This window comes from Propithecus coquereli, unplaced genomic scaffold (genome assembly GCF_000956105.1).
Source record: "Propithecus coquereli isolate 6110/MARCELLA unplaced genomic scaffold, Pcoq_1.0 Scaffold164, whole genome shotgun sequence".
In the NCBI taxonomy this organism is placed as follows: Eukaryota; Metazoa; Chordata; class Mammalia; order Primates; family Indriidae; genus Propithecus; species Propithecus coquereli.
Genome location: NW_012140969.1, coordinates 2,256,030 through 2,282,459, shown reverse-complemented (window position 1 = coordinate 2,282,459; position 26,430 = coordinate 2,256,030). Strand labels below are relative to the sequence as shown.

The 26,430-nt window shown below is 53.4% G+C and overlaps 1 protein-coding gene across 7 annotated transcripts in view; it reads right to left on the bottom strand.

The window, feature by feature from the left end:
- Positions 1 to 4,816: 4,816 nt before the first annotated feature.
- SMARCA4 (SWI/SNF related, matrix associated, actin dependent regulator of chromatin, subfamily a, member 4) overlaps positions 4,817 to 26,430 on the bottom strand; it is an 83,609-nt gene continuing 61,995 nt past the window's right edge. For 3 of the 7 annotated variants that reach the window (XM_012641271.1, XM_012641270.1, XM_012641275.1), the window contains 7 exons: positions 25,850 to 26,068; positions 20,832 to 21,094; positions 7,742 to 7,850; positions 7,243 to 7,344; positions 6,476 to 6,608; positions 6,191 to 6,333; positions 4,817 to 5,309 (listed from right to left, as the gene is read on the bottom strand). In XM_012641271.1, coding sequence (XP_012496725.1) covers positions 5,277 to 5,309; positions 6,191 to 6,333; positions 6,476 to 6,608; positions 7,243 to 7,344; positions 7,742 to 7,850; positions 20,832 to 21,094; positions 25,850 to 26,068 — 1,002 coding nt within the window. In that variant the 3' untranslated portion in view covers positions 4,817 to 5,276. The remainder of the gene's footprint in view (positions 5,310 to 6,190; positions 6,334 to 6,475; positions 6,609 to 7,242; positions 7,345 to 7,741; positions 7,851 to 20,831; positions 21,095 to 25,849; positions 26,069 to 26,430) is intronic. The other 4 variants (XM_012641272.1, XM_012641273.1, XM_012641276.1 and 1 more) reach the window with 4 other exon arrangements.

Genomic DNA, 26,430 nt, shown 5'->3' with positions numbered 1-26,430 from the left:
GATGTGTAAATCTCAGAGATTAATTTTTTCCAAGGGATTGCCATACTGTTTTCCACAGTGGCTGCACCACTTCACAGTCCCGACAGAGCGGGAGGCTTCCAATCTCCCACACCCTCCCCAGCACTGGTTATTTCTGTTTGTTACTTTCTTTTGTTTTGTTTTGAATGGCAGCCATTCTAATGAGTGTGAGTGGCATCTCACCGTGGTTTAGCCCCGTTTGGGGCTCAGACCTAGCTGTGAGATCTCCCTCAAGCTCTGTTCCACCCACTTCTTTATGCATTTCTTGTCTGTTCAGTGTGGGAACCCACCGCCTCCCACGTTAGACAATCAAAGGGCCAGATACTCACTTTCCCAGAATCCCTTGCACCAGAGCACAGGCAATGTGACCTGCTCTTGGCCAATTGTAGCCTCACAGCCAAGACCGACTCCGGAGCCAGGCTGTGGATCCCGCACCTGTTGCCTTTTTGATTCTGAAACCACCCAAGCTGCTTTGTGCTGTTTAGCAACAAGAATCCTGCTTGGTAAAATGTCCGTTAGATTAAACTGAACCAAGGTGACCAATCATCCATGTCTAGGCCTAGACAGGCCACTGGTGCCACTTCGTCAATATTCTCAGCTGCCTGATCTCCTATTTAGAACATTTTTCTGAGGTTGGTCTACATTCCGTCTATTTTTGTCATTATTTTTGTTTGATTATAGCATGCAGTTTCAGGTAAAAGAAAGCTTAGCAAGTAGAAAACTTACTGAGAAGAAATCAAAAGATACCTGCAGTCAACTCAAGATCACTGTTTGTATTTTATTCCTTCCAGATTTCTATGCATATGTATAGATAATATGCAGATTTTCATGAATTGGGATTATTTTGTATACACACTGTGGTGGTCACTAAACCTGTCCTTCCAAGCACAAAAGGACTGCACTTGTCTGCTCCCAAGTGAAGTTAGTCGTGGTTGTCGTATGATTTGATCAGGCCAAGAACGTTAGGCAGATGTTCTCCAGGGAGAAGCTCTGAGTACTACTGAATGATGCATCAACTACTTTTCCTACACCGGCCACCATAAAGGGACATTTCAAGGTAGAACGTCCGTATTTCCAAATCCCTAAATGACTAAATTATGCAAACTGGTCATGTGTGAAAAAAAAAAAATCAACCTTTGTTTGTCCTCTGAATGACTCAGATGATGGGGTTGTTTGTTACAACAGAGTATAAATAGCCTGTTCTGATACCACTTTGTACTTCTTATTTTGAAATAATTATAGATTCATAAGAAGTTGCAAAAGTAGTACAGAGAGGTCCTGTGTACCCTTCACCCAGCTTCCCCCAATGGCAGATCACATCTTACATGACTGTAGCATCTTATTAAAATCAGGAAATCAACAGTAGAATACAATGGACTATAAATTTTACGGGGATTTTGTTGACTGATACCATTTAGTAGCCCATTTTGCCCCTTTTTGTCATATATAAGCCTTTTCTCATGCCCACAATGTGATGATTAATGGCTGTTAATTATTGATGGATGAAACTTAGCAGGCAACTTCTTATCGTTGGGCTCTGTCATTCCCACCCAGAACAGTGAAATGAACATCCCAGTTTACATTATCTTTGCATTTCTAATGGTTTTTTCCCACCCCCCCCCACCTCTAATAATTTTTTTGGGAGAAATTCCTAAGATACAAACTTTTTCATTAAGGGATGGAGTCTTGCTATGTTGCCCAGGCTGGTCTCGAATTGCAGGGTTCAAGAGATCCTCCCACCCTGGCTTCCTAAGTAGCTGGGAAAATAGGCACATGCCACCATGACTGGTTGGGCATAAATATTTTTATGTTTTGTTTTTTACTTCTATAGATAAGACAGGATCTTACTCTGTTGCCCAGGCTGGCCTTAAACTCCTGGGTTCAAGTGGTTCTCCTGCCCCAGCCTCCCAAGCAGCAGGGACTACAGGCACGTGCCAATGCAACCGGTGGGGCATGAGGGAAATATATGGCAGCTGACTTACAGTGCTTGGGAGCCAGTGGCCACCCGACACAAGAGCAGCATCAGATGTGGGTGGATCCTGAGGAGTTGGGCTCATTCATGTTGATTCCCCGGAAGATAAGAACTTTCTTATTGCAGTAGAAATCCATGCCAGAAACCAGAAAATAACTAAGCCATTGATTTAAACACTGGTAAGGAATCAAGAAGTGATTCTTAAAAGGGACAAAGGGACAGGTGATGAGGACCTCACCAGCTTGGGGAAACTCCCAATGCCATCCTCACCTCCCCTATTGCCTGGGCTAACAGCAGTGCAGGGTGTCGTGTCTTTGGGGTTATGTCTTGATACACATTTTTCTAAATGTTGATGTAGAAGTGATTCCATTCAGAGCAAATATCCGGGATCCCACGTGTGCCCAAAATGTCATCATGCTGGACATTTCAGTGGGCTTCTTGCTATTAATATTTTATCCTCCACAATGTTCTAAAGATTGTTCCATGTTTGTTTAATTAGATCCATGTAACTTGAGAAACTTTTTGGTATTCCAGTTGCTGTCACTGATTAATAAATCACTTTAACAGCTTAGTGGCTTAAAACCACAATAGGTTTATTACCTCTCATGGTTTCTGTGGGTTAGGAATGTGGGAAGGGCTCAGCTGGGCGGTTTGGGCTAAGGGTCTCTGAAGCGGTGGTGACAGCTGAGGGCTAGGGCTGGAGCAGGTGGGGGCCAGCCAGCCCTCTCTCTCACCTCATATGGTCTTATAGCATGGCCCTGGTTGGGCTTCCTCACAAAATGGCAGCATACAGGCAGCTGGTGATTCAAGAGTGAGTGTTCCAGCAAGCAAGGTGGAAGCTGTAGACGCAAGGCAGAAGTTTTGTGACGCACCCTTAGCAGTCACACAGTGCCAGTTCCATTGCACTCTGTTGGTTACCAGTGAGTCCAAGCCCACTGAAACACAAGGGAAGGAAGAGCAGATTCCATGACTTGATGGGGGAGTGGCCAGACTCTAGGAGAGCATGTGGGATGGGAGATAATGTGGCCCTCTGCCACATATGATGTCCCTTCCCAGTCCAGGCTGTGTCAGGGCACTTCATGGCCTCCCATCAGGCCCTGACCATCTGGCATTCCTGTCTCAATGTCCTGCTCACCCAAGTCTTCCAGGCAACTCCCATGCCTCCCTGAGGACACAGAGTCCTGCCCCCTACTCCTCACCCCACCACCCTTTCCAGGGGGCCATTTCAACCTTCCAGATCCAGGGCTCCTCCTCTAGACCCCAGAGCAGGTGCCAACCCTTAGGACTCTTGTGTTCCCCAAACCTGGGCTCAGATCTGTGCAGTCCTCCAGCCCTCAGGCTTATTGGGACTGGGGGAAAGGGCGCTGAGCAGCTGTGCAAAGACAGAGGGAAGGGCCATCCAGAGGGGTGGGTGGAAAGCAAAGGTCGGGAGGGGTGGTGGCCAGCAAGCAGCTGTCACCAGAAATCCTATCTGGTGCAGGGCCCTGGTTCGAGGCCACTGTTCACATGAGGATCAAGCTGGTTCCAGGCGCTCAGGCCAAGGTCAGTGTGGAGAACTGGGCCAGATGGGCCTGCAGCTCTGCCCACTCGCCCCAATCACAGCCCATGTGTCCCTGTGTCCCCCTGACAGCTGGCTTTGCACATATGGACGCTCAGCCAGAAATGCTTTCTGTTGGGTCCTTTCACTTTTTTCTGTTAAAAATGATTTTTCTTTTAATTGTTATGGTAGGAAATATAGAAATGCCTGAAGGAAGCAGACGCCTCACGGTGGGCTCTGGGAGGTACAGAGAGTGGCCTAAGGTCACAGAGCCCATAAGTAGCAAGGCCAGGATTCAAACCCCTCACTACTGATGTGGGAGGAAGGTGAGCAGGGACTGAGCGCCAGGGCTGGCTGGGTGGCAGATGCTTCCTTTCTGTGACTCAGTTTGCTCATCTGGGAACTATCGATAACCCTTTAAGGCAGTGAGCTTACACAAGTGCACGCCCTGAGAAAGTGCAGGAGGGACTGCGGGCAGGAAGGAAAGGTAGACCCAACCTGCAAACTGTCTGAGCACAGAGCCACTGGCACACGGCCTCACTGACTTGAAGGTTCTGAGCGCAACCACTGACCAATCACCGGCTGAACAAGGGGCCACGCCTTAAAAAGAAAAACAAGAATTAAAAATAACACAAAAACGCTGGGTGCCATGGCACAGGCCTGTAGTCCCAGCTACTCAGGAGGCTGAGGTAGGAGGATCACCTGAGCCTAGGAGTTCGAGGCTGCAGTGAGCTATGACTGTGCCACTGCACTCCAGCCTGGGCAACAGAGTGAGACCCCATCTCTCAAAAAACAAAATAAAAACAAATAAATAGGCTCAAAGACCTAAAGAAACCGTGTTTGAAGAATTAAAGTCAAGCATGATGACAACGACTTAATAATAACAGATCTTTATGAGACAAAAATGACAGGGAAGAATCCAAGGTGATTTCTGGACTTGGCAGCCCCTCGACCCCAAGTGTCCACCATGCCCGGTGCTTTCTGCATGATGGCCCCGAGTGGTCTGTGGGGCACCTGCCCACTTGTGTGACGGTCTCCCCTGACCTGGTCTTGGCTGGAGGCAGGGAAGGGACTGACCACCTGCTCCCTGTATGACAGAGCCTGGATGAGCAAATGCTGGGGACCTGCAGCAGCACATGGCAGGGCTGGTGCTCAGGTGGTCTGTGGCCTGGGCAAGTCCTTTTCCTCTGCTGGGGCCTCAGTGTCCTGTTCTGTGAAATGGGCCCCATGAGACCTGCTGCTGGTGGTGGGAGCCTCGGGAGCCAGGAATGAGTCCGCCAGTGGATGGAGTTTTGTTGTTGGTTTAATTTATTACTGTTTGACATCCAGTGACACTGACATACCCCCGCCGGGCCCCCGGCGAGTCTGACCTGTCCGATCAAATACAGTACGAGGAGTGGACGGCTACACGCATGCATCCACGGCTTAAACTACAGTGATTCCAAACTGCGGCTGCGAAAGGACTGCGGGAAAGGAAAAGAAAAACAGGTATCGTGTGTTCCCCAATTCATAATTCTCTCGCTCTCTCTTTAACACAGTTAATGCTGTTACAGACGCTACTGAGGCCAGGACAGGGCCAGACACAGACAGTCCTACATCTCCTCTGCCGTATAAATATGGAAGATTTTTGTTTGTTTATACAGTTTTACCCCAAGTCTGAAACTACGCCTGCTGCTACCCGTTACTGCTAAGGGCTACACCGTCTCGGCTCTGGAACGAGGGCTCGGGTCGAGACTGGAATGTCGGTGCTCAGTCTTCCTCGCTGCCACTTCCTGAGCGGTCCTGAAAGGGGACAACAGGAGAGATGTGAGTCAAAGGCCCTTGCCAGGGGCCTAACTGGGCTTTAGACGTACTTGTTTAATGAAAGGTCGACACAGGCGACAGGAACCCTGCTGCCGTGGGCCCCACCAACTTCATTTTCCTCCTGAGGACTGGCCCCTGTGCCCACACATGGCTCCTCTGGGACCTAGGATGTGCCCTGGGCCTCCTGCTGTCCCATGCAGTGTGCCCGGCCCTGGGCCCCTGACCTGTGGCTTTAACACCACCTTGGCTCTTTCTGGCTGTGAAAGATGTTTGCTCTTCCATTTAAAAACAATTTTTTAAAAAAAAAACAAAACAGTTTTGCTCTGTTGCCCAGGCTGGAGTGCGGTGGTGCAATCACAGCTCACTGCAGCCTCCGACTCAAGCGGTCCTCCTGCCTCGGCCTCCTGAGCAGTTGGGACGACAGGCGCCCACCAGCACGCCTGGCGTGTTTTCATTTTTGTTTTGAACCCACTGGTGCTGTCTGGAATGGTCCTTCCAGCGTGGCCTGTGCAGGGGAAGAGCAGTGGCCCAGGGGCAAGGACACTGGCAAGGGGACAGGGACTGCCTGGCATGTCTTCCACCCCCTGCCCTCAACAAAGACCCAGCCCTCCTGCCTGGGCACAGGACCCCTGGTGTCCTGGGCGGTGGCAGGGACAGGGGCTGCCCTGCTGGCTGTTGTCAGAAGCCTCACGTGTCCCCCTCCAGCACCCAGATGCCCACTAGCCATAAGGGTGTTGGCTCTGGGGTCACACAGACTTGGGCTTGAGTGGCAGCTCTGTGAGGTACTGGCTGTGTGACTCAGGGCAAGCCACATGAGGCCAAGCCTCAGTTTCCCCCACTGCCCCTCACAGGGGCCTCACCTCTTCCTGCTCCTCCTCACTGTCGTCATCGCTCACAACCGGCTTGGCCCGGGACCCTCGGCTCGGCCGCCGCCGGCCACCCTTGAGCCGGTCCTGCGCCTTCTCCTTCCGGCCCAGCTTGATCTTCACTTTGACGGAGCGCGCTGGGGGGCCGGGGGAGGGGAACGGAGACGTGAGCTCTGGAACGGCAGCGCCCCCAGTCGGGCGCCTAGGAGTCCCTTGGGGGTGGCATGAACCCCCAATGCCGAACTCCCACCCTGCCCACTCACCCTCCCCGGGACTCACACTCGGACTCGGAGCCTTCTTCCTCGCCCTCCTCCTCTTCCTCACTCTCCTCCCCTTCGCTGTCATCCTCCTTCTCAATCTTCTGCCTCACGCTGGTGAAGACCGACTGTAGCACGATGGAGTCTTCGTAGATCTGGGCGGAGACGCGAGGGGCTCGAGGGGGTGGCCCGACCTCAGGGCTACTCACCTGCCCACCCCACCCAGCCCAGCACAGCCTCCTGAGACCTGGGCTTCAGCCCACCCGGGGCGGAGGGCCCTCTCCCAAGGGTACGTGGGGAGCACCAGGCTTCTGGAATGCTTTGGGACCGCTGGGTTGGGACTGGCCGCAGGTGCCTCCCTCCCCTTGTGGAATCCCAGAGAACATCCATGGCATCTCCCCCAGACTTGTCAGAGTCAAATCCCCTTTCTGGACGGCAACTGCCCCAAACACACTTAGGACAACTCCCTCAAGGTGAAGATGTGCGTGTGTTGATTTCATCGCAGGAAAGGCCCCATCCACAGGATTGCTTTCAAGAGCGCACCCTGCCTAGAGCATTTAAAACACAATTCCAGAACACACCCGATGCTTCCAGGGCCACCCGACTGCGGGGTCTGAGGCCACTTCCTCTACTGTGCCGCCTACTTCCAGCAATAAGTGTGCATTGCTTCTATAACCGGTGACATGTTCCAAGTGGTGGGAAGATTTTGTTAACTCATCGGTGCAGAAGGGACCCACGGGTGTGTGGGTTTGCCTGGCTGCGGGGTCCCCGCCCCAGCGGGCATCTCACCAGGGAGCCCTCGAGGTTGAAGGTCTGCGCGTTCTGGCACAGCAGCATGACGTCCTTCTCCAGGTCGCTGAGGCTGCGGTACTTGTGGTTGCGGATGCGCTCCTGACGGGGTTGGGGGAGCGGCCTTACTCTGGGCCCCACCCTGCCCGCCCCAGGTGCCTGGGGACCCTGCTGCCTGCGAGGACGCGGCCAAGCCCCCGCCTCCTCTGCATAAGCTCAAAGCCCAGCTCGCTGGGAGTGACAGTTGCACAACTGAGGCCCAGGGCTGTGGGCACCCTTGAAGGGGCCCCGGTACCAGCTGCCTGCTGCCACCCTCTGGTCACTCTCCCCGATCTGGGCTGCTGGGACCCCTACAGCCACAAAGAACCCCAAAAGCCTGTGACCGGGACCCTAAACAGTGGCCTGAGTTTCTTCCCAGGCTGTCCCCATCCTCCCTCCCACACACCACGGCTCTCAGATAGGGGTACCCACGGGGTCCACACGCATGACGTGGGGTTACCTTTATCTTCTTGAAGTCCACGGGCTTGCGGATGAGCTCGTAGTACTCGGGCAGCTCCTTGCGTGAGGGCAGCTGGATGAACACCTCGCTGAGTTGCCGTCCACTGCTGCTGCAGGGCAGGACACAGCGAGCGTCACTCCCAGGCCCGGCTGCCTGCCCCGGGGAGCCCCCGCCCCCTGCCCAGCAGCCTGGCAGGACCCCCACTGTTTGAGGACACAGAGGAAAAAGGGTTAAAGTTATTTTTTGCCCAAGGGCTGCTGTATTGTGGCTTCTGGAACATTCCCAAGAGGCAACCGCGTGCCTGGGTGTGCTTACCAGTGACTTATCTAAACTCCCCCAGCCCCAGAGGAAATGCTGTTGTGTCCTCGGCACAGAGTCAAACATGCACCAGTGTCCCACAGACTGTGGACATTAAACGAGAATGCGAACGTGAGTTGCTGGAGGTCGGAACATTCACACAGACGGTTCCGGGGAGAGATGCCACTTCCCACAAGTGTGTTGTGTGTCCTGTAACCTTCAGAGAATTTGACGAGACCCTGTGGAGCACAGATACCGCCTCGCAAGAGGCTAAATGTAGGTGACAGCTGTCTTCCAGGCCTTTCCACTGAGAAGTGCTTGTTCCCACACAGGAGCAGAGACAAGAAGGGACAGTGGCCGTGAGATGCGACTGGGCCTCGTGCACCTGTCTCTTGGCTGTTACCAGGTCGTGTGGGGGAAGCGGTGGGTGGGAACAGGAGCTGACCTTGCTCCTGGGGCTGGTGACCCTGGAGCCCCAGAGGAAGGGCCCAGCCAGGGGGACAGCCCCAGGACGGAGGGAGGGAGCAGGTGCTCGAAGCCCTGACCAGCCAACGGGAACCGACGGGGATGAAAGGAGAAAACAAATCTCATTTGCAGCTTCTCTTTCTGTCTTGGTCACCCTCATTCTGGCCTGAAGAACCAGTGTCCCCGGCTGGCCAGTCCAGGGGGCCCTGCTGCCACAGGGCGGTCGAGTCCAACGTGGGCTTGGCCACACCCTGGCTATGGTCACCCGGGTCCCTCTGCCTAAAAGCTGCCATGTGGGCCTGGCTCCTTCTGGCTGCTCCACAATTCAGGTTTCCAGTGTCAGAACCTGGGGACAGCCAGCAATGCCACACGCTGACCACAGCGCTCTCCCCACGTCATCCTGTGCATTCATCGGCAGAGACAGCTCACTTCTCAGAGATGGTCCGTCTGTTTTGTCGGTGCCGCCGCTGAGCCGAGCCTGCTCAGGTCCCGACAGCCTTCTCTCCTTATATTCAAGAAATTCCAGAGGGAGAGCAGCCCACCTACCCCATCCCGCTGTCTGCCGTCTGTCAGGGTGTCCTGAACACCCTCCATTCTCATCTCTGTTTACTGTCCTCAAAGACGACAGTGGCGATAAGGTGGCTTCCCATCTCTCACTGGAGGCTCTTGGTTCCCTGATGTCCTCTTTGAGGCCATGCACGGCTGGGATTCTGGGGGCCTTTTGCTCACTTGGGTGTTTCTCTGCCTCATGAAGGCCCTGACCCAGCCCCCAACACCGGAGCCTCCAAAGATGCAGACCCCATGGACGGGGGCTGGGATCCTGCCCCGGCAACCATCATTCTGTTCATCCTACCCTCGCGCTGGGCCAGGCATCGGGCAGGCATGCTTTCCACGCACCAAACTCTGAAATGAGTGCCAGTGTTGCGCCGGTCGTTCCGAGGAAGCAAGCCAGGTGGAAGTCCCAGCACACCCTGCCTGGCCAGGACGCAGCCCGCCTCGGTCCTCTGCCTTCTCAGCCTTTCCGTCCCTGCCTGGGGTACATGGGGGGCCTAGAGTATGCCAAGGAAGTGCCGCCTCCTGTGCCCCTGCCAGGATGTTTCTGGCCCCGTCAGTGGGTCCCCCGCTCCCAGACACGGAAGTGCATGCCCCACAGGCTGCCTTCTCTCGTGGTGAGCAGGCTGGGGGCTGGTTTGGCCACAGGCAACCGGAATTGGTAAACCCAGTTTACATCACAGGAAAGTGAGAACACACGGCAAACGACTGCTGTCCCACCTCAGGTAAGACCCGGGGCCTGGGAGAAAGACGTAACTCTTCTTTGCTCTGGAAACGCCAGTCCTGCGGCTCAGGCAGAAAGGGGGCCTGCGTCCCTCCGTCCTAGGCCCGCATGTCCTGTTCTCCCCTCTATGAAATGTTCTGAGCAAAGAGTGCCCTCCTCCCGATGGCAACGTCACCCTACACCTCTGACCGTGACGCACAGCAAGGGCTATGTTTTACCCTCTGATGCAGGACACACAGACACAGGCACAAGCGGACAGAAGTTTCCCGATGCAAGAGTCTCTCTTGTGACATGCTGTGTGATGTTCTATTCTATTTCACTTTTTAGAAATGCCAGTTGTGATCCACTCAATTCACTTTGTGGCCCACTGATGGTGCAGACCTCTGGGAGAATTATGTCCTTGAGGAATAAAGGCCGCCCCCCGCCCCCGTCCCTGGTCTGAGGACCGAGACCTGAGTGTGGACACACGTTGGGGAGGGATGGGGTACCAGGACCAAAAGGGACCTCTTGGAGAGCTGCTGCCATACGCCTTTAGTTGCCAAAGTGCTGAGATGCCCTTTTCAATCCCAGGGGTTCCCAGGAAAGGCCTCAGTGCCCGGCCCCAGGGGTTGCTGCAGCAGGTTAGGTACTAAAAGCCTCCCTGGTCGTTTGCCGACCTTCCATGGCTCTGTATTACAGGAGACATATCACAGCCTCCCCCTCACAAGGGATAAAACCCAGGGTCCTCCCAGCGATGGGCACCCTTAGCTCTTCCTCCCATGCCCACCCCAGGGCCAGAGAAAGGGCTGCTCCCCCAGGGAAACCTGGCACCGCTCTCACCTCAGTGCAAAGGCCACTTCCTCCTCCAGTTCTCTGACCCTCAGGGCCACTCTCTAACGCCAAGGCACAAATCCTCAGCGACCACGATGGGATGCTACGCTCTCCCCTCAGTCCTGACCCCCGCAAGGCCAACCTGGGCACCAGCCCTGGCTGAGCTCGGCCGCTTCTTGAACGTGACATCATGGAATCACACAGGGGAGCTCCCACGCCTGGCCTGGCTCCCTCCCTCATCGCTGTCCCCGCCGCTGAGTGCAGTACATGCTCCCGCGGTGGGCACGCGCCAGCCGACATGTACAGCTCCTGCTGCCGCGTGCCGGGGCTGTGTCTGTGTTGGGCATTACGAAGCGCTGGCTGTGGACGCTTGTGCACCAGTGTTCGGTTTGCAGTCCTACGGGGAGCCAGTCCGGGAGGGGAAGTGCTTGGCTGTGGGAGACACCGAGTGGCCTGCGCTCCCCTAGACGAGCTGTCCTCTTCCTTGCCATCCGAGTCTCTGCGTGGCTCCAACTCTCACTTCCTTGCTGAGCAACGAGGCCGACCACTGTCTCCAGGGCTGCTGGGGGTTCGCTAGCCTCCTCCAAGCAGCGCCTGTTCCCATCCTTTGTTCACTTCCCCCGGGGAGTCCCTCGTCGGACACATTTATTGCAAACGCCTCCTCTGTCCACGGATCTTCAGTTTTAACTTAGTCCACTGTACCAGTATCTCCTTTTACACCTGGTGCTTCTCCTGTCCTGTTAAAGAAACCCTTGCCTACCCCCAGGTCTCTTAGGAGGGACCCTGTCTCCAGAAGCTTCGCTCTTTCCCCCTTTCCCAGTATTAGCAGGGAGGCTGGTCGCCCCGAGGAGCCTTTCTCCAGGGTCCTGATCACTCCCTGCTCCACCAGTGGCATCAATGACGAAGCCGGGTGCACAGCGGGTGCAAGACCAACATTTGCCGAATAAAGGTGGCTTAGGCTGGAAGTTTCAGGGTCACAGAGCAGGAGTTCACACCCGGGTGTCACCACGGCCGCCTGACTGCCCCACTCTGAGCGGGCATTTACACACCACCCGTCCCAGAAAAGATCCCAGCAGCAACGACCAGGAGCCCTGCATGGAGCGCCCGCCAGGGGCTCACATCAGCCTCCCATCTCCGGGAGACACACGCTGCAGGCACAGACCTGCCTGGAAATCCACATCCGAGGGCTGCCGATGGCAGAAACGGGAGCGAAGGATCCCGAAAGAATCCGAGGCTCTGAGGACAGTCCTGTGAAGCCAACTCACACACAAAGGGAGGAAGTGACCACCGTGGCCCTGATGCCTCCCGGCTTGGTTTGGCAACACAATGACAATGATGACACTGCTGCTACTATGTTGGCTCTTCACGTCAACGCCTGGAGCAGGGATCCCCTCTACCTCGCTCGCCACCCTGTCCCGGTCACTGGAAAGGGACGTGATCTACAGCAGGGGGTCAGCACGACCCTGGCCTTGCCAGGAGCCCCCGCTCCCTCCCGAGTCTAGCCCAGTGCAAGTTTCTTGCTGAGCATTGGCGGCAACGAGTCTGACATGTGGGTGGGGACCTTCTCCTCGGTGCCCAAGCAGCCTTGGCGGGGACCTTTATTATTTAACCTGCCCACATAATGACTGCCTCCCTGTGGCACATGCTCGATTCCACACCAACTCGGGGGTTCCAGTGGGAACTGTCATCAAACCCTAATCCCCGCCCCCACGGCAAGGCCAGTGACTCAGGCGGGACCAAGCCAAGCAATCAGAGCACTTCCCCGGGACTTTCTACCAGGAGTGGGCAAAGCAGAGTCCTCTGTCCTCTTGGACTGCAAGGCCTTGAGGACAAAGCCTGGGGCCATGGTAGCTACAGGCTGGACAAAACTGTATGGGGAAGGAGAGAGGTGGCAGGAAGGCTCTGGTCCCAAAGAGAGTCTGCCAGGGGCTGCTGACAACCCCTCCACAGCCTCCAAGCCAAAATAGTCCCTCCTCCCTTCCGCACAAGTGGGTGTGAAGTACAGAGCTGGAAAGTCCCAACTGACCTGTCCCTTCAAGTATATAACCGGATTTGTCCTTAAAACAAAATGACCTGAGGAGAAGGAACAGAGAGAACTGTAAGCGACCAGCAGCCCCTTGAACGGGACAGGAGCCATCAGCCCCCAAGAGATCATTCATCCACATCCTCTTAACAGACGGAGGAACCGGATAGGTTAAGAGGGCTGGCTGAGGACACACAGGAAGTTGTGGCAGACAGGACCACAGCACATACTGCCTGGGCTGTCATGGAGCTTCCTGCCATATTTCTCATTCATTGCTCTAAATCGAGGGTCAACACATATTTTCTATAAACAGCCAGTGTAAATATCTTAGCCTTGGTGGGCCACAGTCTCTGCTGCAACTTCTCAGTTGTGCCACTGTTGCAGGAAAGGAACCACAGGCAATGCACAAATGAATAAGCTTTGGTGGTGGCCCAACAAAACTTTATTTATGAATACTGAAATCTGAATCTCATCTAATCTGCACATTATAAAATATTCTTTTGATTTTTCTCAAAATCATCTAAAATAGCCGTTCTTAAGTCACAGGCTGTACATAAACAGGTGGTGGGCTGGATTTTTTTTTGCTGATTTGCAGATTTGGTTTGCTGACCTCTGCTGTGACTCCTTTGACCACGGCAGACATGGCAAATGGATCACAGTACTATCCCTTGAGCTCTGACTGCCTCAGGCAGGCACGAGCAATCAAATGAAGATGGTGCTTAAGATAGAGCCCATCTGTGAAGTCTGGAGGGGTCCTGATTTGCCTTCCTATTAAAAAAAATTTTTTTGAAGAGATGAAGTCTCGCTGCGTTGCCCTGGCTAAAGTGCAGTGGTGTCACCATAGCTCACTGCAGTCTTGAACTCCCGGGCTCAAGCGATCCTCCTGCCTCAGCCTTCCCAGTAGTGGGACTACAGGCATGCGCCATTACACCCGGCTAATTCTTCTATTGTTAGTAGAGATGGGGTCTCGCTCTTGCTTAGGCTGGTCTTGAACTCCTGAGCTCCAGTGATCCTCCCCCATCGGCCTCCCAGAGTGCTAGGATGGCAGGTGTGAGCCACTGCACCCAGCCCAAAATTATTTTCTAGGCTCAATTTTTTGACACAGTATAAAGTCAAATATTATTGTGAGAGTTACGGTGGGAGGGGCTGTGCTGCAGGCTATGATGACGGAAGTTTCCCAAGTGCCAATATTTATAACAAGCTCGTAGATTCTAAGAAGACAACACCACATTTGGGGGCATCTTTTCGTATTATGGGTTTAATATACTTAAACAATGAAATCCAAATTCAAGTTTTAAGAAACCCTGATGCCTGCCCATGTAACCCAAGTTTGGAAACCACTTAGTTTGATGCCCTTAACTCTAGAGGTGGGACACCAAGCACGGCACAAGGCTCAAGTTGGATCATAATCTAGGTGTGGCATCAACTGCGCTTTCACACAACGAAAACAGAGCACTTAGACCAAAGGTACGTGGAACATTCTCAGTGCCAGGGAGGAGATGCCGATGAAATGGAAAGCAAGCCCGGGCTCCCCCAGGTCGCCGAGGCCAAAGGCAAGTGGAGTCGGTCCCAAGGCCAAGACCACCTTCTGAAGGGGTCATGGAGGGCGGCTGGGAAAGCGCGCAGTGTGCTCTTCGAATCAACGTTAGTGTCCCCATTGTCACTATGGCAGCTCCTGGAGTGCCGAGGGGCTCTGGAGTCAGAGGCTGCCTCAAGTTCCCCCAGAAGTGGCAGGATCCTGACACCAGGACACAAGGAAGCACAGGGGCCCTCTGGAAACCAAAGGCCTCCAGGGGCACCGGGGCAGGGAGGTGAAGGAGCCAGATGCTCACCCCAGGCCTCCTGCTCCCAACTCCAGACACTTGTGCTTCTGTCTGTACCTGTCCTGGCCTAAGCTTTGATGTTAAACACGTATTTCTAATTTCAACTGTTTTCACTGTTCTAATCTAGCTGCCTGAGTTCTTTCTGCTGTGTAAACGTCTCTGGACTTCCACTGCTGTGCTGCCAGGCTTGGAAACTGAGGTACAGCTTCCAGGTGTGTAACTCTCATCTCTATGATACTCAAGCCTCTACAGGGCCCGCCCAGTGGGGCCCAGAGCCCCGGCGAGGCTCAGCCTGGGCAGCGTGGAGACATCACCATCTTTCTCAGCGGTCTGAGTGTAAACTGCAGACGTCGTGCCCCTGCAGCCCTGAAGCCATCAGCATGTGTCTCCTAACAACAAGGATGCTAACACCACCTCAGTACAATCATCAAGTTCAGGTTCAACACCACTGACAAACGAATGTGTGGTCTTTACTGCTGCAGCAGCTCTGGCCTGTGGCTGTGGCGGGCGAGCCAGCAGCCAGTGGGGGCTTCCATATGGCGTCTTCTGCCGCCTGTCTGCACAGGCAGTGCCGTCCGGCAGCCGTGCTTCTCTGAACCCTTCCCAAACTCAATCAGGGGGTGCCCCGTGACACACGCTTGCTGCCGTGGCAATTGGAGATGGTGGCCCAAGTGCCACCATCTTCTTTCCACCATCTTTCTTCCCAAGGACCCAGGGACAAAGGCACCAACTGGCAGCACACACAGCCCCGGGAGAAGTTCCAACCAAACCTAAGGGCCTGTGCCTTTTTTTGCACGTTCCTATTTTACAGTAAAACTCCCACATGCAAATTAATTTCTTCACTCTGGTTTCAATTCTTGACAAGTTCCTCAATGTGGTTTGAGATTTCAAATCACTGAGGAGAAGTGTTCTGGGCCACGGGCAGGTTTGTGGCCTGGGGCCCCTGCAAGGCCCTCGGAGCTAGCATGGCCCGTCCAAGTCCCCTGGTCTCCTCCGGTCCTGGGGTAACAATGCCCTCTGGTCTCCAGGCCTCTGTACATGCTGTCCCCTCTGCCAGAGACACTTGTTCCTCCTCTTGTCCTGGTGGACCTTGCTCATCTTCCCTACTCTGCTTATGCGGCACTTCCTGCCGGAGCCACCCCCCACTCCTGCACCACCCAGGTCGGCGCTGCTCACATGGCACCACGCCATGCTCCAAGCTTTTCCGTGGTGGCCTCACAGCAGGAAGTACTTCTCCCTGGGCTCTGTGCATACAATGTAAAGGGCTCTGGCTGCAACGGGTGGGCACTGTGACACTCCAAGGAATGCCACCCACACAGCAACAAAGGGTCTTGGGAGGGATGGGCAAAGCAGCTGTCGATCTGAATGCAAACAAAGTAAGGGCTTTCCAAACAAGACAACTGTATACATATGATGACACAAATATAAAGGTAATATCAAACACACTTCCACTGACATTAAAATATTAATACAGGCCGTGGTGGCTCACGCCTGTAATTCTAGCACTCTGGGAGGCCGAGGCGGGAGGATCGTTTGAGCTCAGGAATTTGAGACCAGCCTGAGCAAGAGCGAGACCCCGTCTCTACCAAACATAGAAGGAAATTAATTGGACAACTAAAAATATATATAGAAAAAATTAGCCAGGCATGGTGGCACATGCCTGTAGTCCCAGCTACTCGGGAGGCTGAGGCAGGAGGATCGCTTGAGCCCAGGAGTCTGAGGTTGCTGTGAGCTAGGCTGACGCCAGGGCACTCTAGCCCGGGCAACACAGTGAGACTCTGTCTCAAAAAAAAAAAAAAATTAATACAACCTGTGGGTGAGTGCAGTGGCTCACGTCTGTAATCCCAGCAAAATATTCTGGGAGGTTGAGGCAGGAACATCACTTGAGGCCAAGAGTTTGAGACCAGCCTGGGCAACAACAGTGAGACCCCATCTCCACAAAAAATTTAAAAATAAGCCAGGTGTGGTGGCGAGAGCCTGGAGTTCCAGCTACTTGGGAAGTTGAGGCAGGAGGATCACTTGAGCCCAGGAGTTCAAGGCTGCAGTGAGCTATGATTTCACACCATTGCACTCCAGCCTGGGTGACAGAGCAAGACCCTGTCTCAAAAATAAAACCAAAACCCAAAAAACCTGGGAGTGGGGGAAGGCAGAAAAATCTCAAAATAAACCACAAAAAGTAACATCTGGAAAGATTCCAACTGATGGGAACCCTGCTTCTCCACAAGCGTCTGGCCCCGACACAGCGGCAGGTGCCCGGCAGAACCACTTCTCTCCGATAGGTGCTTTCGCATCAGGGGACAATCCGGCTCCCACTTAGGGTCCCTGGGGACGGGAGTAGCAGCACACGCTCCTGCTTCGCGAGGCAGGCCCCTGACCCTTAATTCAAATGTCAACGTCTTGTAATCATTCTTCGGTATCCATGAAGATCTCAGTCGTTAATAATTCACTCTCTTTGAGCTCTGTGTTTAACTCAATTATAGAGCCCAAGGAATTCGAGGGCTCTGGAGAGCAAATTTAAAAGAAAATCTAAAAACAAAATTTTTTTTTTTACGTTTCACTTTCTCTTCTGGAAAGGAACTATTTAAAGTTGAGATAAAAAGCGAACTGTTACGCTACGTGTCATTTGATTCCACCCAAGCGCTTTCCGGTGTGGCGTGTGTCTGAGCCAGGCTAAGGAGGGGCCAGGCATGACTCATGAGCGCCACCTGCTGTGGTGGTCGGTCGTTTGGAACTTTCCAGGTATCTGACAGGGGTGTCGTAAAGAATGTAACTCTGTCCCAAATGTAGTCTGCCCTTGGGCTCCTGGGAGGTGATCTCTAAGCCCTTGAAATGTCATACCTGACAGGGTATCCTTGTTTACCTGGGGGCCTTGGGACCAGATAGTCTAAGGAGGTGATTTGGGGCGGGGAGGGGGGCCTTGGGTCATGCAGTTTCACCTAGGCCTGCAGAGGGGCTGGAGACAGAGTGACCAAGTTCCAATAAAAACCAGACACCAGGGCTTCTATGCTGGCAGCGTACTGTCTCAGCATCGTCAGGCAAAGTCGGCTCTGCCTGCAACTCCACGGGGAGGGGAAAAACGGAAGCTGTGCCCCGGAACTGTGTTGGGCGCTGCCCTAGCCACATTTTCCCCTGGCTGAGTTTAATCTTTAGCTCTTCACTACAATAAACGAACCAAGAGAGTGACGGCTTCCAGTGAGTTCTGGAATCCTAGAGAATTACTGAAGCGGAAAGTGTGTCTTACGGACTGTTCCCAAACCTTGTATCGGGTTGTATCATGTTTTCCTCAGTTTCCTATTCAGTGAAGAATGCCAGAAGTTTCCATTGCATATGCCAATCTTATATCCAAACATCAACTATGAAATGATCTGGCAAACGAGGCAGCTTTCCAATCAGAGAAATGCGACTATCATTCCTGAGTTGATGTGTCCTGCTTGGTCTCTTGTGTGACCACCAGCCAACCTCGCTGTGGCGAGTGAGTAGATGGAGCTGCCCCACTTGTGAACAAAACGTTTCTGGCACTCAGGAAGCTTCCTTTAATAATCACATTTGCTGGCCCACTTGTAATCCTAATACAGTTATTCCCAGCCTAATGGACACCTCCCAGGTCTGTGAACCCATCTAGAAGAACATGATGTGAGGTTGGTTGGTTTTTTAGAGACAGTCTCATTTTGTTCCCCAGACTGGAGTGCAGTGGTGTGATCATAGCTCCCTGTAACCTCAAACTTGTGGCCTCAAGTGATTCTCCCACCTTAGCCTCCCAAAGTGCTGTGGCTACAGGAGTGAGCCACCGCACCCAGCCTCTTCCTTTCTTTAAACTGAGGTATATCGCAGTGTAGGAAAGCACAGGTATCGCAAATGTGTACACCTTGGCAGATGTTTTCATGTACACACCCAGATCTGCAGAGAGAATATTCCCAGTTTCCCAGAAGGCCCCTCACGCAGCTTTCCTATTAATTCCCCATCTGAGGTAACCACTGTTGGACATCCACCACTGTGGATCGGCTCCTGAACTTCACGTAACTAAGAGCAGCTACACTTTAGCGTCTGGCTTCCTTCACTCAGCAAAACCTAGGATTCTTCCGGGCAGCAGTGGTACATCTGTTTCACGGCAATCAGGATTCCCCTTGTGTGACTGGGCCACTGTTAGTCCACTCCCCTGCAGACGGACACTGGGCTGACTGCTGTTTTGGGAGATTAGGACCAACACTGCTACAGGTGGGTTTGTACGTGTGGACACACGCACTCAGCTCTCCTGGTGATACAGCAAGGGCCGCAGTAACTGAGTCAGAGGGCACGCGTAGGCTGAGCTTTCGAAGCTACTGCCAGAGAGCTGCGCCCTCATGCAGGCAGGGTGTACAGTCTGACTGCTCTGCGTCCCCGCTGACATGCAAAGTCATCTCAGCCGTCCTGGTGAGAGTGCGGGGACATCTCACTCCCATTTTCACGTGCATTTCCTTGATGTTAGATGCCGATGTAACGACCGCGAACACCTTTTCCCACGCTGTTCGGTCATCAGATGTCCTCTTTGGGGAGGTGTCTGTCCCTGCCTTTTGTGCATCTTTAAAAACTGGGCTGTCTTTCCCCAGTCTCTGACAGTAGTTGCCACTGTCTTCCCGAGGGTGTACTGTGACGGAAGACCAGATGTGCATACTTTCAGTGAAGGCTAACGTAGCAATCGTTAATGGTCAGTGGCTTGGGTCCTGTTGAAATCTATGCCTACTCCAGAATTTCTCCCATGCTTTCTTCTAAAGCACGGTTTCATCTTTCACGTGTTTATATCGATAACCCATTTCGAATGAACAGATGGGCACGGTGTGAGGTGGCCTTAAGGTCCACTGTCTCCACGTGGATATCCACAGGCCCGCAGGACTTACTGACAAGTCCATCCCTTCCCCACAGCCTTGAAGGGTCTTATTCATTTTGGTAATTTTTAGTTTCCCTTGCAAGCATATTATTAGAAATAAAACAAGGGGCGGGGGTCTGTCACTGTAATTAGACTTTTTTTTTAATTCCCTACTTTATGTATTTTTTTATTTTTTCAGAGATAGGGTCTTGCTCTGTCACCCAGGCTGGAGTGCAGTTGCATCATCGTAGCTCACTGCAGCCTCCACCTCCTGGCCTCAAGCAATCCTCATGCCTCGGCCTCCCCAAGTGCTGAAACTATGGGTGTAAGCCACTATGCCCAGCCAAGTTCCCTACTTTAAATAAGTATTCTGTATTTTAGATCATCCACTTACTTCCCTCCTTGTGGACTTTGCTTCTAAGGTAAAGTTTGCAAATCAGAGTCAATATTTTTTTCTCAATACTGACATACATTACGTTTTCAGATCAAGCAGAGGAACTTGAATGTCTCCTTTTACTTCATCATGTTTCTTTTCCAATAATACAAGAGCCTTTTTAAAGGCAATTTGAACCCATTAATCTAGATTCTACAACCATCACCACCCCTACAATTTCACGTTGACAAAGATTCTTCCCAATTGATGCATGAGGACTACTCACACTGCACTTTTCCCTCCGACAGATAACATTCTCCCATACTTTGCTTCATGACCAATGGCACAACACACCTGCCCATTATGGGGACAGTCACATTGGCCAGCGGATACCAGAACGTGGAAAGAGACACTGGGGAGCAGAAGCCTGAGCGAGTCCCGGCCAGGTGCAGGCCTCGCACCCCCTGCCGCCTCCCGCTTGGCTCTGCACGGCCTGCCCTGGGCTGGCGGAATCTGCACACATCTCCTGGGAGAGCCGCCGCGAACCATTACTTGCTTCTTGTTATTGAAGTGGGACTCAGGGTCCACGAATGGACATGATGCCCTGCTGGGCTCCAGCCACAGCTGAAACCACGTGCTGGCTTGTATTTGCCACGTGTCCAAGAAGGCAGGGACCCAGAACCTGCAGCGAGCCCAACAGTGCAAGCTATGTCTTCTCAACACGTGGGTGACCCATGATGGCACGGGAAGACTGGGAGGGCGTGGGGTCGGAAGTGGACTGCCACTTGCTCTGTTCCAGCCACGCGACCTCCCTGCCCATCCCCTTAGCCATGTGATCAGCGCTCATTACCGTACGGCCTTCCTCTGTCCACCTCAGGCTCCACTGTCCAAGACCCGGCCAGGACACAGCGCTGAAGATCCTCCCCAGACCGTCCCTTCCTCAGGGCTCCGCTCAAACGTCACCTTCCCTGAGACTTGCACCCGTCTCTCCTCCCTGCCATGTGCTATTTTCCCTCTTGCACCACTGACAGCGCTCACGTGCCTCCCTGTTCCAGACTGTGTGCTCTGCACAGAAATCCCATCACGTGTGTGAAGGCCTGAACGAACACCAGCCCCCAGGCCTGAGCCCAGAGGAGGGGGAGGCCCCTGGCAGACGTGCCTGCCCACCTCCTCTGCTTACCTGTCCTTGTACTTGATCACGGCGTCCACGATCTTCTTCATCTTCTTGGTGAGGTTGGGCGGGTTCGGGGAGAGCTTCTCAGCAGGCGGCCGCCCGCGCTTCTTCTGCTTCTTGCTCTCGTCGTCCTTGTCGCGGCTGCGAGTGCTGGTGGTCGGCGTGGAGGAGCCGGCATCGCTGTCCCGCTTGCGCTTTCTCGACGATTTCTTCTGCCGGACCTCCTCTTCGATCTCCTCCAGCGTGCCCTCCTCGATGGCCTTCAGGGTCAATAGTAGTAAAATAGGACAGCCAGAACCCAGGTCGACAAGCGGAGGCCACGACGCAAACCCGGGGGCCCGGCTGGGGCAGGGAGAAGGGCCCTAGCACTTGGTGTCCTTCCAGAGTGGCCGGCTCGGGGCGCCACACGCACACGAGGGCTCTCTGAGCTGCAGTGAAAGGCCAGTGCTGCCCCCAGTGGGCACCCCACCCACCCAAGGCTGCCCTTCAAACATGATGTCCTTGGCCGGGACACGGTGGCTCACACCTGTAATTCTAGCTCTTTGGGAGGCCAAGGCAGGGGGGTTGCTTGAGGTGAGGAGTTCGAGACCAGCCTGGGCAAGATCAAGACCCCACCTCTACAAAAATTAGAAAAATTAGCTGGGCGTGGTGACGCACACCTGTAGTCCCAACTATCTGGGTGGCTGAGGCAGGAGGATCGCTTGAGCCCAGGAGTATGAGGCTGTAGTGAGTTATGATCGTGCCACTGCACTCCAGCCCCAGGCAACAGAGGGAGACCCTGTCTCCAAAAAAAAAAGAGAAAATCCTCACCGTACAGAGACAGCCACCCAGAGGTGATAACATTATACTTCTGCTCCAGACTCTCCACAAATACATTTTGTCACATTTTTTTTTTAATTATTTATTTTTTTAGAGACAGGGTCTCTCTATGTTGCCCAGGCTGGGCTTAAACTCCTGGACTTAAGTGATCCCCCTACATCAGCCTCTCAAATAGCTGCATTCATTTTTTTTGTTGTTTTTTAATTGTGATAAGTTGTATATAATATAAAATTTGCCACGTTAGCCAATTTTAAGTATACAGTTCGGTGGCATTATGCGCCAGTGTTGTGCACCTAGTGCCACCATCCACCTCCAGAACTCCCCCATCCTTGACGCACATGTGCACCTTCGCAAACAACACTGGAACTGCAGCCCACGTACCACGCTGCTTACTGCACCAGGGATATTTTTTCCTGCCATTTTCTACAATATAATTGTTTTATGTCTGTTTTGTGATTCAGGGCACCAAGTGTCCTAATTTAAACTCCTCTGTTCTTGGTCATTTAGGTCGTTTCCTTTTTTCTTTCTATTCTAAGTAATGCTCCTATTGACAACTGCCTTTCTTTGACATAGATTCCTTGTGGCAAAACTGAGGTATAGGACATGAACGTGAACACTGTTAATTTTAAGAGAATCCCTACTTATTAATTTTCTTCTTCTTGTTTTTTGAGATGGGGTCTCGCTAGGTTTCCCAGGTTGATCTTGAACACCTAGGCTCAAGTGATCCTCCTGTCTCAACCTCCGGAGCAGTCCTACTTATTAATTTTCAATGCTTATAAGTCACTTGCCTATTTTATCCCTAAAACATAGTAAAGAGAAGCCAGGTTCCCTAGGGATCTTGGGATCAGAACAGGGAGTTGGGCCTGGACCCAAAGGGACAGGCTGGTCATTCGTCTCCCACTTACGGCTGCCCCAGTGAGCTGGGCACTGGGCCTGGTGCTGAGGACATAGTAGTGACTGGAAACAGACAGGGCCCCTTCTCCTCTTGGAAGGGAGACAGTAATCAGACAGCAGCAACCCACAGATACAGCGACAAAATGTCATGTGCCAGGAAGGAGGCAGAGCGGGACTGAGGCTGGTGGAGCCGACCTGTCCTGGTCAGGGGCTGGGGAGAGCTTCCCAGAGGCAGTAGGGAGTTGGGGGGTGAGGGGGGCAAGGGATCTGGGCCAAAGGCACAACATGGAGGGTGTGTAGCAAACAGGAAGGACCGAGAGAAAGCCCCGCTGCAGACCCGGCGGAGGAGTGGGTTTAGCAGCGCCCACCAAGTTCATGTCCACCTGCTAGCTCAGTGCGACCTTACTTGGAAACCGGGTCTTTACAGACGTACTTAGATAAGGATCGAGATAAGATCACCCTGTATTAGGGTGGGCCTTAAATCCAACGAGCGTGTGTTCACAACAGACAAGAAGGGAAGCACAGAGAGACACAGAGGACAGGGCCACGTGAAGATGGAGGCAGAGACTGGAGTGATGCTGCCACAAGCCAAGAGACACCTAGGTCACCAGAAGCTGGAAAAGCCGAGGAAGGATCCCCCCTGGGCCTTCGAAGAGAACATAGCCCTGCCCCTGCCAGCACCTCGACTTCAGACCCCTGACTTCTGGAAGAGTGAGAAAATGTATTTCTGCTGTCTGAAGCTGCCAAGGTCACGGTAATGTGTTATGGCAGCCCTAGGAAAAGAATACAGGGGGTCAGCCCAGCAGGCCAAGGGCCAGGAGCATCTGGAAGGCACCAGAGTGGCTGCTTCGAAAGTGGTACCAATCATCCGTCAACCAGTGTCACACACGGTGCCTTATATAACGCACGAGATGTGCTCAGCGGGATAAGAGCAGTCTCTTTCATACATGGGGCTGGGACAACTGGAACGACGCTGGAGCCCTACCACACACTGCGCATAAAACTCAACTTAAGATGGACCTTACGTGGATCTATATGTAAGAGCTGAAACTATAAAACTCCTAGAAGCAAGCACGGGGGTAAAGCTTCATGACATTTGGCTTGGCAATGGTTTCTTAGCTAAGACACAAAAGCACAAGTAAAAATGAAAAACAGATAAAGTCTAAGCACAATTAAAAACTTTTCGTGCTTCAAAGGACAGCACCAAGAAAGTGAAGAGAACCCACAGAATGGGACGAGATATTTACAACTCGTGTGTCTGATAAGGGACTTGTAAGGAACGCTTACGACTCAATGAGACAAGTACATTTCTAAAATGGGCAAAGGATGTGAATGGACATTTCTCTACAGGAGACAGATGAATGGCTGAGAAGCACAAGAAGACACTTGACACCATTAGCCACCAGGGAAATGCAAATCAAAACTAAAATGAGATGCCACTCCGTGCCCGCTCGGACGGCAGCTGAGCAAACAGCAAGTGCCGGGAGGACGTGGAGAACACGGAGCCCTTCCACGCTGCTGGTGGGAGCGTCCAATGGTGCCGCCACTATAGGAAACAGTCTGGCAGCTCCTCACAAGGTTAAATAGAGAATTACCATTTGTTCTAGCAATTTCACTCCTAGGTACATACTCAAGAGAAACCAGAACACGTGTCTACACAAAGCCATGCATACGAATATTCATAGTAACATTATTCACAATAGCCAGAAGTGCAAACGACCCAAACGTCCACCAACTAATGGATGGAAAGACATTAATGAGTCACATCCACACAATGCGATAAAAGAATGAAGCACTGACACGTGCTATGATACAGACAATCCTCCAAAAGATCATGCTCGGTGACAAACCCCCGACACTAAAGAATTACACATTATGACTCCACTGGTGGGAAATGTCTGGAATGGGCAAGGCCATAGACACAGAAAGAGGACGAGGAGCTGCCCGGGGCTGGGGAGAATGAACAAACTGAGGGGAAATGGGGCACGGCTTCTCCTGGGGGTGAAGAAAATGTCCTGAAGGTGACTGTGGTGATGGTTGCACAACTCCGTGGACACACGAGAAACTGCTAGTTGTACACCTTAAAGGGGCGAATTGTATGGCATGTAAATTACCTCTCAAAAAAATGTGCAAAAAGCATCAGCATATGGGCTGATTTTAAGTTTAAAAGGCTCCCACTGCCTCGAAAACACAGGGCTGGTGACACTCCCGCAGGGGCCCACATTCCCTCTCCGCATAGGTCTGCTCGGCCCTGGAACACTCCACGTGCTAAGGAGCCGATGGCAGGGGTGGGATGGCCTGTCGTTAATGTCCATTGGTTTCCTGCTTGTTTCAACAGCTCCCTTTCACACACAGCCCAGTGGGCGAGTTCGCGTATCTGATGTGTTCTGAGCTCCCACGAAGGGACCGGGGCTGCCTGCCATTCGGACAAGGTCACATCGCATATTCCTGTGTGTGGCACTCAGGATAGTACAGCCAAAAGCTGCCACCTGCCTTCTTGAAATTGTTGCTCGGGGACAATTTTATCACACGACCTCAGGGCTGGATTCTGGATCATTACCTGGGCACTAGAGCCCCGGGGTAGCACAAGGTGTGATTTGTCACCATAGCTGCAGTGCTGGGCACCTGGCTGTGGTGGGGGAGGAGGCTGAGTCAGAGGCCTGCAGGGCACCGCACAGCTTTGACTCAGCGTCTGCAGCTGCTGCTGCTGCAGGGCCAGGTGCCACCTGCTGAGCATGAGCCTTTGCGTCAGCTCCACAAGCAGCTGCGAGCCCTGTGCAAAGCCAGCTGGGCTCAGAGGCCCACGGGGCTGGGTGCAGAGCTCAAACCTTCTTCCCTCCCAACTGAGCAAGGAGGGCACAGCTCTCAGGGGTGACGTGCCCCAAGTGCGGCTGCCTGCCCCTCTCCCAGCCACCACACCCAGCTACCTTGCAAGCGGAACTGTCAGTCACTAATTTGTCATTGTGGCTTTCCCCTTGACAGGTATCGGGAAAGCCCACACCTTGCTGAGGTCAGCAACATGACTTCCAACCTCAAGAAGAGGCAAACCCTCGACTGGAAAGATCGACTACGCCCAGCAGCGGGCTCTGAGCTGCTTGGGGAGTGCGTGGGGTCAGCAGTGGAGTCAGGAGGACCTGAACGTTCCTGGCCCATGTCAGAAGACTCTCGAATGCTGATGAAGCCCAACCCAGCACAGCCAAAAGGAAGCTCTCAGAATACGGCCTGAAGCCCGCGTCCTGGCGCTGGGCCCTGTGCTCCTCGCCCTGCCTGCGGCCGGCGTGAGGAAGCTGGCAGCCCTCTCCAGCATGTACCTTGAGCCACTGCTTCTCCGTCAGCGAGTCGCTGTAGTCCACCTCCTTGCGGTGGCGGGAGCCACGGCCGAACATCTTCTCCTCCTCCTCCTCGCAGGTCAGCCGCTCGACCTCAGCGTCGTCCTTGATGATCCACGAGGGGAGCTCGTCCTCCTCCATCAGGCGCGGCTTCCGCTTGGGGTTGCGGGCCTCCTCGCGCCTGCGGTCCAGGTCCATGCGCTGGTGGCCCGGGAGGACGGACAGAGGGAGAGAGGCGTCAGCACAGGGCATGGCAGCGGGGGACACCCAGGGCTCAGGAGGGCTCTGGCTCTGCCCGTGGGGACTGGCGCTGCCGTGGCAGTTAAACAGCAGCCCTCGGGTTTTGGGTGTCTGACCCAGCCTGGCTGCTGTGTCAGACCCAGACTGGAGAGGGTGGGAGAAGGGCAGAGAAAACGGTAAATGACAGGAAGGTCGCAGAAGAGGGGCCACAGACCCCAGCAGAAGGCTAGAAGACGTGGCAGCCCCATGGCATAGCTGTGGTGGAGGCACAATGCCCGCAGGGTGAGAGACCCCTTCCGACTTTGCGCCATCTTCAGACTCAG